The sequence below is a fragment of the Primulina eburnea genome, chromosome 8, assembly GCF_022965805.1.
Source record: "Primulina eburnea isolate SZY01 chromosome 8, ASM2296580v1, whole genome shotgun sequence".
Lineage (NCBI taxonomy): Eukaryota > Viridiplantae > Streptophyta > Magnoliopsida > Lamiales > Gesneriaceae > Primulina > Primulina eburnea.
Window position 1 is genome coordinate 43,791,263 of NC_133108.1, and position 12,511 is coordinate 43,803,773.

Sequence of the window (12,511 nt, forward strand, 5' to 3'; positions counted from 1 at the left end):
TCTTTTACCTTGAGGTATATTGAATGGATTCAGGAATTTTAATAGGGATAAATTTAAATATAGCTGAGGGAGGTGTGTGCCATTATTTATTTATTGTCTTGGACTCTTGGTTTATGTGGTATGCTTCATTATCCGAGGGAAGCAGAGAGTTGCACTCTTTGACATTTTCTCTAGTCCCCTTTCGTTTAGGAACTGATCAGCATGAAGAACAACTGTTCTTTTACACAAACTTTTGAATGCATGGGATTCCTTGAACTCAAATTCATTTCAAACAACAATTTAGAGACCAACGGACTTTATGAACATGTCCTTTATTTTTATTTTTAACAACTATCATTATCAAACAAACATGAATGATATGCTAGAAGGTTACTTATTTTTTTGCAGGAAGATATAAAATTGATGTCTGAAATGGGTTTGGCGGCATTTAGATTCTCCATTTCATGGGCAAGACTGATTCCTAGTACGTTTACTTCCATGTTGCATTGTAATATAGAGGTAAAAAATGAAAAGCCTGCATTTTTTTAATTAATAACGCCTACGTATGCTTGCTTTTCTTGCAGATGGAAGAGGCCCTGTAAATCCTCTGGGATTGCAGTTCTACAATAACTTCATTAATGAACTAACAAGACATGGTGACAATTGTTTCTCCTTCATAATTTCATGGTGGACGCTTTTTTTTCTTACCAAATAATGTATTTGTAACTTCAAAATATTTGTTCATATTCATGCAGGAATCCAACCACATGTTACATTGCATCATGTTGATCTGCCACAAGCACTCGAAGACGAGTACGGGGGATGGGTTAGTAGAAAGATAGTGTACGTTTTGTAGATTTATCAATGAACTAGCACTACATATCGACTCGAAATATAATTGGAACTGACAACAATAGCAACTGATCTTCTTGACTGCAGGAAGGACTTCACGACATATGCTGATGTGTGTTTCAGGGAATTTGGTGACAGGGTTTTGCATTGGACCACTGTTAATGAAGCCAATATATTTGCAATGGGTGGTTATGATCAGGGAATCACTCCCCCAGAACATTGTTCGAGGCCATTCGCAAATGCTTGTTCAAGGGGTAACTCCTCCACTGAACCATATATTGTTGGGCATAATATCTTGCTGGCTCATTCAGCTACTGCCAAACTGTATAAGAAAAAATACAAGGTACAATTTTGTGGTTCTTATTGAATAATTTTATGTGAGAGAATAATTTGATTAAGATATGCAATATGAAAATATTAAAGCATGTTTCAGTGCAGGTCACTCAAAAAGGTTACATTGGATTTAACATCTATAATATCTGGATGGTTCCTTACACCAATACAAAAGAAGATATAATTGCAACTGGAAGAGCTAATGATTTTTCTATCGGCTGGTAAGCTGAATTTACTTGAATGGAATAAATATACTTCTCACTCGTTTTCATCTTTATGTTCCAGGGTCACATAATCAATTGATGGTCGAGAAAATTTTCATGCATAATCTTGAGAATAACTGCTGCAGGTTAATTAATCCTTTGATTTTTGGAGACTACCCAGAGATAGTTAAAAACAATGCAGGGACAAGAATTCCAGTCTTCACAGAGGCTGAGTCGAGGCAGCTAAAGGATTCCATCGACTTCATTGGAGTGAATCACTACACGACTATTTTCGTCAAGGACAATCCCAGCTCCCTACAAATGGATCAAAGGGATCTAATTGCTGACATGGCTGTACAGCTGATATGTATGACTTCCAAGATTCCTCAAGTTTCTTTTTTTTTTTTTTTGTTCATTAACAATTTAAAGAAGAATCAAGTCTTTACCATACCTGAATCCGTGGTTATTTGGCTAACTGACTCATGGAATATCATATTATACATTTGCTCACAGCTTATCCAACAATATGATTTTGTCCTCTAGAAAGATTAATTCAATAGCTTTATTCTGCAAGTATATGCTACTTGCTTTGTTATTTGTTCAGTTATATACTTGACTACGCAGAGATACTTCATGTTTCTGCTTAAAAATATTGACTCTTGTTTATTTTCTTTTGAGCGTCTGTAGATGAAAGGGGTGATGCTCCACCTGATCAGGTGAAATTTGAAATGCAATCTCTTGGATATTGGTCTGATTTTTTGTAGTTGTACATAACTTACTATATGGATCGGAATTTTTTGTTTCACAGTTCCCTGTAATTCCTTGGGGTCTCTATGGACTGCTGGAGTATCTTAAACAAGTTTATGGCAACCCCCCTGTTTATATCCATGAAAATGGTTCTCTCTCTCTCTCTCTCTCTCTCTCTCTCAACACATCTGTGCTAGAAAAATACACTTCGTGGTGGTTCGTTCAAGTCTAGGACCATTTTCTTGATCTAAATAGAGTTAAATAGAGTCCATCTCCAAAAAATAATCTATTTGTGGGTTGTCGAATTTGGAGATTTATATTTCATTGTAACTTCGATCTATCTAAAGGATACATGTAGTTGCTTGATTGTATCATTTTCTTCGATTTTTCAACAGCTTGGTTTGAACTTTTTTACAGGTCAGAGCACTATACGCAATGGAACATTGGAGGACTTACCAAGGGCCGAATATTTGCATGCTTACATTGGGAGTATGCTCGATGCCATAAGGTCAGCCCACACATACTCCGACTGATCAGGTTCTTGAAATATTGGATTATTCAATCACACACATTGAGAATATGTTGAAATATATTTTCTCCTCTCTTATTTCTTGAATTGTGTTGTTATGCTTCAAGGAATGGATCAAACACGAAGGGTTACTTTGTGTGGACATTTTTAGATTGTCTCGAGTTATTGGGCGGATTCGGTTCAAGCTTCGGGATGTATTATGTAGATTTGAACGACCAAGATTTGAAAAGATATGAGAAGCTTTCTGGTCGTTGGTACACTAATTTCTTGAAGGGAAATAGCGTCTGGCCCCAAGATATTACTCCACCAGGGGATAAGCTATCCGGTTTTCTAAGTTCACGATCTGCTCACTAATCTATATCGGGTTATCATGATTTGGAAAATAATTTGGGATTTCTATGTTATAGTTCATCTTATATAGTTTGATTATGTTTGAAGTAAAATTCCCTTCAAAGAAATAATTATAGATTATCTTTGACCCTGCCGAGAAGTCGCTAGCAACTATCTTGTATCTTAGTTTTGATGTCACGTTTTTTAGATGTTGCAAACAATGACTTCACAAAAAACATGATATTTGTAAAATATCGAAGAATATGTTTTAATAATGGACATTGATTATCTGTTATCAATCAAATTCGCAAGCATTTGGTCAATGTCTCCAACTAACTTCTTTACTTTGACACAGATTTCGCACCAGAATTGTACAAGTTTGCAGTACACACAACCTATCCTCGACTCGTTTATTCAAATTTCACGTTGGAAGAAATGTTGTCAGTATATTTTATTATAATTCATGTACAATCTATTGATAAATATTGGAACATATTTATGCGATCTTCATTTCTTTGAATACTTTTTTGGGTTTTTGTGGTTGTTTATTGTACCTATAAGGTCCTGTAAAATGTTCTTTTTGAAAATTTTGTTATCTTGTCACGAATTTCTCATGTCCTACAAATCTTTGCGTGTGAGTAAAGATTAATTTCCTGAGGCAAAAAAGTGCTGCCATCAATTTTGAACACATGAGCTGTTGCATGGAACCAGAGATATAAACTGAGTACAAAATCATTTTTCATTACCTGACATCAGCTGTATATGATCGAACATACAAGTTATATCAAAGATAACATATGACAGAAGAAATGCATCCTTGCGAAACATAACTGGGGAGAGGGTGTGACCAAAGTTTAATGCACGCCCCTATGATTAGACTGTCTCATTTTGAAGATCCCACTATCAACGGATTTTTATCTTTGAAGGTATGGTACCGTTTGCAGAGTTTCTCCAGTGTCGCTACAGAATGCTGCATTTTGTTTAATTTAATATCCATGAACATGCTCTGCAAAACGAGAAATCTTTCAGGAAAACTAAATAAACCCATCAAATTGTAAATTACAAAGAAAACATGACTCATCCTCCAAACCTGATAGTCATCGCCGTATTTCTCCACCAATCGACCAACATGAAGCCTTTGGATGGCTGTAAGTGGTTGAAGGGAGCCAGATTTGCCGTCAGTGCGCGTTTTACCGAGTGCAGACTTCAAATCTACATTGATTCAAGTAAATCATGCTACTAATACATAAAATGATAGCAAATCTCTGATACAATATGCACAAAGGAAAACGCACACAAACAACTAATAGAAGCAACACTTTTAACAGTGGAATCCTTTCTCATGCTGTTGAAAAGAAAACAAGGATGATAAATCCAACACATTAATCAATGGATAAATAATATATAAAGCTTGATGTGCTTTGTGTCGAATAAAATTAGAAGTGAATACAGAATATCTTTTTTGTTGGAACATTAACAAAGACAGACATGGAATGAATATATCTTGGTTTCACAATATGATTAAAAGAGTATGCATCTAATTGTTCAGGGAAGATATGAACGTAAACTGGAATACTTAAGTTGAGCGGCCATCGTGCACCCATATTAAATATTTATATTAGATAACTTCAAGAAATAAGAGTTCAACTAACTTTGGAGAACGGTCATTGAATATTTTCATAAATCGATGTCATGGAACCAAATCGAGAGAAACTAGGTGAAAACACGGAAAGTGAACAGCGCTGAACTCACACAACGTTCTATCTGCACTTCTTACAAGTATCACTAAATTTAAACATATCTTCTGTTTACTTAGCTAGAGGTAACCAGATAAAAAACGTAATATGGACCATTCATATGGCAAAAATAGTTGCTTCGAACTACTTCAAACAGCTGGTGATCATGATTATTGCCTTCCGGTCATTATCACTCGACCATCAGAATTGCCTGAAACTGACGAAATTATACTTCACCAGGAGAAGAATATCGAAAAGCACCTAAAATTCTAACCAGATGTCTCATTATCAAGAAAAAGTATTACATTGGTAATCTTCAGCATAAAAAAGATACAACTTTTTTGTCAATCACCATGTCCATAAATTATTGGTTACAAATACAAACACAATATACCTGAACGACCGAGAATAAGAGTCAAAACTAATGAAAAGCAAACAATATAATATAAAATGCAAAAAATTAAATAGTAACCTACCATCTTCTTCGACGTCACAGCCGGAATCAATCGCCTCGAACTCCGATACAACGTTGTTGCCGGGGGGAGGCATCTGGAGAGAGTCGCTTTCCACGATGTGAGCTGTACGAGACCGCACGCCGAGGAAATTAGGGTTCGAAACAACACCGAATGACTTATAATTCTCGATGACGCTTCCCTTGTCATCCCATTTGGAAAGGGGATCCAGTAGAGATTTTAACTTTGGGGGAAGATTGAACGCCGGCTTGAATATGTGAGGATTCTTCCTCGGCAACGCCACTCGCACTTTCGCCTTCGATCTCTTGTACTTCCTCCTTGAACCCCCCATCACTGCTGTTGCTTCCTTCTCTCTCCTGAATTAGGGTTTATAAAAAGCGCAGCAAGTCGATTCATATGAAACCCTAATTTGTTTTACCATAACGTTACTGAAAATTTAGTTATTAGGAAAAATAGTAAATGTGGTCGTATAATGGTCGTATAATTCTGAGACGGGTCAATCTTAACGATATTCACAATCCTATTTTATCATCTTGTAGCATTTCAGTGCTTAATTCTATGGTAAAAACTTGTGTGCGACGGTCTTACGGGTCGTATTTGTGAGACGGATCTCTTATTTGGGTTAGCCATGAAAAAGTATTACTTTTTATGCTAAGAGTATTACTTTTTATTGTGAATATGGGTAGGGTTGACCCGTCTCACGGATTAAAATTCGTGAGACGGTCTCACGTGAGACCCACTCTAGTTCTATAATATTTGTGAATAACATTATCGGTGTATTAAGAAAGTTTATGTTTCCATAACACAATAAGTGGTTGTATATCATAAAATTTTATATTGGAATTATTTTCATTTTGCATGTAGTTTTTATCCTAATAATTTTTCACATAAATCTCGGTGTCTAATTTTATACTTTATTTTTATATTATTATCTCAAGTTTCCGTACATACGACCAACAGAACTAACATGAAAAGTCTGAATGCTGGAATATTAAGAGCCTCTGGAACGTCCAAGGCATCCGCTACTGCTGGTTTGTGAATACCTGCCATTGATTGCCGCAATGACCAAACCTTGGGAATTCAGTTTTCATAAAACCTTGTACATTGATTTATTTAATTTTAGTAATCTTACTTAATTGTATTATTTTATAGGTAAACTATTGGATAAATGATAAATTAGTGCTTAATTTTTTTTTTTGTTAACGGTCTAACCAGCATATATTGACTGGATTTCAGCAAATTTTAAGTTAACAAAAAGATATAATGATTGTGACGAGACATTGACTCAATGGTTAAAGTTAAGGTCCTAAAATTTGTTGGTCTCAAATTCAAGTCTTCATGTAGTTTTCCTAATTTATATAGATACATTTAGTTGTTTCATTGTATTTTTTTCCGAGAAAAGTAAATTTCGAATCCACACTCAAATCATATTTATACTCTAAATAAATGGTCATTTGGGCTTCCCAGTATTGTACTTAACTAAAATTTCATTTTTTGATTTGTGAGTCAAAAAACATGTGGCACAAATATAATATAGTTGGACGAGTTTCTGGACAGATTCGTCACATTAAATATATTTAAATTTTTAAATTAATTTTCAAGTGAAACATAACATTTTTAATAAAATTAAAACATTTAGTAAAAAAAAAAGTGGGTCTCATGTGAGACCGTCTCACGGATCTTAATATGTGAGACAGGTCAACACTACCCATATTCACAATAAAAAGTAATATTCTTAACATAAAAAATAATATTTTTTCATGGATGACCCAAATAAAAGATCTGTTTCACAAATACGACATGTGAGACTGTCTCACACAAATTTTTGCCTAAATAAAATTCATACTAAAATTTTAAATTTTCTTTTTATCACAAACACTATTTACTTTAGTATTTTTTACAAAAATTACATAATGAGAAAAGTATGTAAACATAAATCAAAATTTTAGCTAAATAAAAAATATATAATTTATTTTCTATATTATCGATTCATTTATCTAAATTTACTTAGATAATAATATCTTTGTACAATCTATTTAATTTATCTAATATAATAAGAACTTTGTGAAAATAAAAATTTTAACTAATTTATTTTTTACTTTTCAAATATAATATGTCAAATTTAAAATTTAATTTTTAAAAAAAATGTGCATTTGTACACAAAGATAAAACAGATTATCTAAATTAAATCAATATGAACAAATTTGACCACTAACAAAAACCCTAGTATCAGATTAATTTCTACTTGTTGAAAATATAATATTAAAATATGTATGTTGAATGTTGAATGTTGAATGTTGAAAATTAGGTAAAATTAGGTGTTGAATATTGAAAATTAGTGTGTGATGATGTATGTAATGAGGTAATTTATTTTGGAATATTTGTATATGAAACTCTATAAATAGAGCACTCATTTGTGAATGAAATAACAATTGAGTTGAGAGAAAAATATTATAAAGTGTGTAGTTTAATAATTTTGAGAGTTTGAGATTTTTACTTTTTACCGTAAATTTTTACTTTTTCACAACACGTTATCAGCACGAAGCTCTAAAAGTCCTACATACTTTTCCAAGCTCCAAACAGAAGAAAAAGGTAACAAAAGTAATTATATTTATTTTACTGTTATTTATTTATTGTGTATTTATTTAATATACAATATAATGTTATTATTAGAAATAATAAAATAAATTTTTCATAAACTTGTTATAAATCCTGGGAGGATGTCAAGACGACATCCCACACTCCCGGCAAGGGATACGACAAGTATAAAAGCCTATAAGGTTTTTAAACAAAATAAATTATGACAGTCGTTATAATATTATGATATAATATATATAATTATTTAAACATGTCTAATATTATATATACCATATTATTACCATAAAATTATACAAATACATACATTTATTCTTTTATTCACCAACGGTCATAAACGGTAACAAAACGGCTAGTTTTTGCCCTATAAATATGATCTCTCAAACTCATTCAATCACCCCAACTTTCTCTTCTTCTCTAAAAATTATTCTTCATCAAATTTTCGGAGAAAAAAGAAGATGGCTTTCGCAAGATTATTTTTAATTATTTTAGTTATCATACTCACGAGTCTTGTATTTATCGGAGAATATCCTCCTCGTGTGTTTTCTTTATTTTTACGAATACTTGTACTTGTTGTTTATCCATTACTTTGTATTGCAATATTCATTAACTAATAAAATGCATCGTGATTTTTAGTACCACCATGGCAAACTTGACAAAGCTCGAATTCATCGCTCTTGACATTACTGGGAAAAATTATATGCCATGGACTCTAGATGTAGAAATGCATCTCGAGTCATTGGGTCTAAGCGAGACCATTAAAGAAAATGGCATATGCACGTCACAAGAAAAGGCAAGAGCCATAATATTTTTACGTCGACATCTCGACGATGGATTGAAATGTGAATATCTGACTGAAAAAAATCCCATGGCTTTGTGGAAGGGATTAAAAGAAAGATTTGAACATATAAGAGAAGTTATACTTCCGACCGCCCGGGATGAATGGAATACATTAAGATTCCAAGACTTTAAAAAGTCAGTGATTACAATTCGGCGATGTATAGAATAATCTCGCAATTGAAATTTTGTGGCCATGAGATTACTGAATCTGAGATGCTTGAAAAAACATTTTCCACATTTCATGCATCAAATATTACTCTACAGCAACAATATAGAGTACGTGGATTTGCCAGATATTCTGAACTCATCGCCTGTCTTCTTGTGGCGGAAAAGAACAACGAGCTTCTAGTGAGAAATCATCAGTCCCGACCCACTGGATCAACAGCATTTCCCGAAGTAAATGCTGTAAATAAAAATGAATTTAAACCTCGGAACCAAAATCAAATTCAAAGACAAGATTTTGGTCGAGGTCGAGGTCGAGGTCGTGGACGTGGACGTGGACGTGGATTTGGCCGTGGTCGTGGTCGAGGCCGTGGTTTTGAAAATAATAGAGATAGTTATTTTTATAACTCATCTCAAAAGAGCGTCCCAAACCATCCACAGAAAAGGCATCATGAGAATACAAGTGTTAATGAGAATCACTCAAAAAGATATGAAAGTTCTTGTTACAGATGTGGTACTCCAGGACATTGGTCCAAAGTTTGTCGAGCCCCTGAGCACCTTTGTAAACTTTATAAAGAATCATTAAAGGGGAAAGAAAAGGAGACCAACTTCACTGAACGCAGTGACCGTTTGAGTGATTCAACTCATCTTGATGCTGGTGATTTTATGAATGATTTCTCTGGAAATGATCAACATGTTGGTGGGATAGAAATGAACAATTTTGATGCTGCAGATTTTCTCAATGATTTTTCTGAAAATGAACAATATAGTGGTAGAATATAAATGTACAATAATTTGTTTTTCATGTATTCATAAAATAATGTTTTATTGTATAATTATGATATGTGTTATATTTAAATATATATTGCCAGTAATTTATTTCATTGCATATTTTTTTTGAAGTTCAAATATGGAAAATGCTATGAGCAAAGCTGAAGTTTGCATACCCGATAGTGGTACAACGCACACTATCCTCCGAGATAAAAGATATTTCTTGGAACTAAAACCAACAAAAACAACGGTGAATACAATATCAGGTCCTGTAGACTTGATTAAAGGATGTGGTAAAGCACAATTTTTGTTACCTAATGGTACAAAATTTTTGATCAATGATGCTTTATATTCACCACAATCGAAAAGAAATTTGTTGAGTTTTAATGATATATATTCCCATGGGTATGATACTCAAACAATGAATGAAGGGAATGAGAAATATATGTGTCTTATCACATATAAATCAGGAAAGAAATATGTGATTGAAAAATTACCAATGCTCCCTACTGGATTGCATTATACACATATAAGTCCCATTGAATCAAACATGGTAGTTGATAATTCTTCGATATTAACCAATTGGCATGATCGATTGGGACATCCTGGTTCAACAATGATGCGAAGAATTATAGAAAATACACATGATCATCCGTTGAAAGACCAGAAGATCTTTCAGAATAATAAGTTTCAATGTAAAGCTTGTTCTCTCGGAAAACTTATTATAAGACCATCACCAGGCAAAATCCAAACTGAATCACCAATGTTTCTTGAACGTATTCAGGGTGATATTTGTGGACCAATCCATCCACCATGTGGACCATTCAGATACTTTATGGTATTGATTGATGCCTCCAGCAGATGGTCACATGTATGTTTATTGTCAACTCGAAATGTTGCATTTGCAAGATTACTTGCTCAAATAATAAAATTGAGGAATCAATTTCCCGATTATACAATCAAGAAAATTAGACTTGATAATGCTGGTGAATTTACTTCCCAGACTTTCAATGATTATTGTATGTCTATGGGAATCATTGTTGAGCATCCTGTTGCTCATGTACATACACAGAATGGATTGGCTGAATCATTGATTAAACGTCTGCAAATGATTGCTAGACCAATGATTATGAAAACAAAACTCCCTATTTCTATATGGGGACATGCAATTTTACATGCCGCTGCATTAATTCGCATCAGACCAAGTGCATATCATAAATACTCCCCATTACAGCTTGCATTTGGTCAAGAACCAGACATTTCTCATCTGAGAATTTTTGGATGTATGGTGTATGTGCCTATTGCACCACCGCAACGAAAGAAAATGGGACCTCAAAGAAAGGTTGGAATTTATATCGGTTATGATAGTCCATCAATCATTCGATATCTTGAACCTCAGACAGGAGACGTGTTCACAGCACGTTTTGCTGATTGTCATTTTAATGAGGAAATCTTCCCAATGTTAGGGGGAGAACAGAAACATACCGAAAAGGAAATTACGTGGTATGTATCATCATTGTTACATATGGATCCAAGAACAAAACAATGTGAAAAGGATGTACAGCAAATTGTACACTTGCAAAGAATAGCAAATCAAATACCAGATGCATTTGCAGACACAAAAGGGGTAACTAAATCATATATACATGCTGCAAATGCCCCTGCTCGAATTGAAATTCCAAAGAAACAAATGGAAGATACTCATGATGTCATTAAACGCCTGAAGCGTGGAAGGCCAGTCGGTTCCAAGGATAAAAATCCTCGAAAAAGAAAATTCATAGAGAAACACGATGATCACAAAATAAAGAATGATGTTTCTGAAGAAACACATGATGATCACAAAATAGAGAATGGTGTTCCTGAAGAAACACATGATGATGAAAATGTTCTGTCAGAACCACAAACTGACGAGAATCATGAAATCTCTATCAATTACATTAATACTGGAAAAATATGGAACCGAAAAGATATAGATGAAATTGATGATATATTTTCTTATAATGTGGCAATCGACATCATAAATGATAACGAAGATCATGAACCAAAATCTTTTGGTGAATGTAAAAATCGGCAGGATTGGATAAAATGGAAAGATGCCATCCAGGTTGAATTAGATTCGCTAAATAAACGTAATGTTTTTGGACCTATAGTCCTTACACCTGAAGGTGTAAAACCTGTTGGATACAAATGGGTTTTTATTCGAAAGCGAAATGAGAAAAATGAAATAGTAAGATTTAAAGCTCGACTTGTTGCACAAGGTTTTTCTCAAAGGCCTGGAATTGATTATGAAGAAACGTATTCTCCTGTGATGGATGCAATTACGTTTCGGTATTTGATTAGCTTGGCGGTATCTGAAAATTTAGAAATGCGTCTTATGGATGTTGTTACAGCTTACTTATATGGATCACTTGATAGTAATATATATATGAAAATCCCTGAAGGATTTAAGATGCCTGAAGCACAAAGTTCAAAACCCAGAGAATGTTATTCTGTGAAATTACAAAGATCGTTATATGGGTTAAAGCAATCAGGTCGAATGTGGTATAATCGACTAAGTGATCATTTGATGAAAAAGGGATATGTAAACAATTCAATATGCCCTTGTGTTTTCATTAAGAAAACAACATCCGGATGCGTAATTATTGCTGTATATGTTGACGATTTAAACATCATTGGAACGAGTAAGGAAATTCAAGAAGTTGTGTCATACTTGAAGGAAGAATTTGAAATGAAGGATCTTGGAAAAACCAAGTATTGTCTGGGTTTGCAAATCGAACAAAAAGAATGTGGAATGTTTGTTCACCAGACAAATTATACAGAAAAGATTCTTAAACGTTTTAATATGGATAAAGCAAATCCTTTAAGTACTCCAATGGTTGTTAGATCATTAAACATAGAAAAAGATCCATTCCGTCCATGTGAAGATGATGAAGATATTCTTGGTCCAGAAGTACCATATCT

General features: G+C 33.7%; 2 protein-coding genes across 6 annotated transcripts in view; one reads left to right on the forward strand and one right to left on the reverse strand.

Annotated features, from left to right (window-relative positions):
• Positions 1-3,275, forward strand: part of LOC140840116 (beta-glucosidase 10) — a 28,996-nt gene extending 25,721 nt beyond the window's left edge. For 2 of the 5 annotated variants that reach the window (XM_073207241.1, XM_073207245.1), the window contains 10 exons: positions 388-463; positions 564-635; positions 735-822; positions 919-1,174; positions 1,270-1,385; positions 1,514-1,734; positions 2,055-2,083; positions 2,176-2,263; positions 2,532-2,622; positions 2,751-3,275. In XM_073207241.1, the coding sequence (XP_073063342.1) occupies positions 388-463; positions 564-635; positions 735-822; positions 919-1,174; positions 1,270-1,385; positions 1,514-1,734; positions 2,055-2,083; positions 2,176-2,263; positions 2,532-2,622; positions 2,751-2,997 (1,284 nt within the window). In that variant the 3' untranslated portion in view covers positions 2,998-3,275. The remainder of the gene's footprint in view (positions 1-387; positions 464-563; positions 636-734; positions 823-918; positions 1,175-1,269; positions 1,386-1,513; positions 1,735-2,054; positions 2,084-2,175; positions 2,264-2,531; positions 2,623-2,750) is intronic. The other 3 variants (XM_073207242.1, XM_073207244.1, XM_073207238.1) reach the window with 2 other exon arrangements.
• Positions 3,276-3,689: 414 nt separating this feature from the next.
• Positions 3,690-5,591, reverse strand: LOC140840119 (nucleolar protein 16). The gene is made up of 3 exons (XM_073207249.1): positions 5,186-5,591; positions 4,064-4,185; positions 3,690-3,979 (listed from the first exon to the last, which is right to left on the reverse strand). The coding sequence occupies exons 1-3, from the start codon at positions 5,511-5,513 to the stop codon at positions 3,857-3,859; spliced, it is 573 nt and encodes a 190-aa protein (XP_073063350.1). The 5' UTR covers positions 5,514-5,591; the 3' UTR covers positions 3,690-3,856.
• Between the last annotated feature and the right edge of the window lie 6,920 nt (positions 5,592-12,511).

Bases quoted from the DNA above. Each gene is read 5' to 3' on its own strand.
- LOC140840119 (XM_073207249.1), bottom strand. From the start codon at position 5,513: ATGGGGGGTTCAAGGAGGAAGTACAAGAGATCGAAGGCGAAAGTGCGA. The intron at 4,186-5,185 runs GTAGGTTACTAT...GAATCAATGTAG, and splicing joins CTGTGACGTCGAAGAAGATG to ATTTGAAGTCTGCACTCGGT. The intron at 3,980-4,063 runs GTTTGGAGGATG...CTCGTTTTGCAG, and splicing joins AATACGGCGATGACTATCAG to AGCATGTTCATGGATATTAA.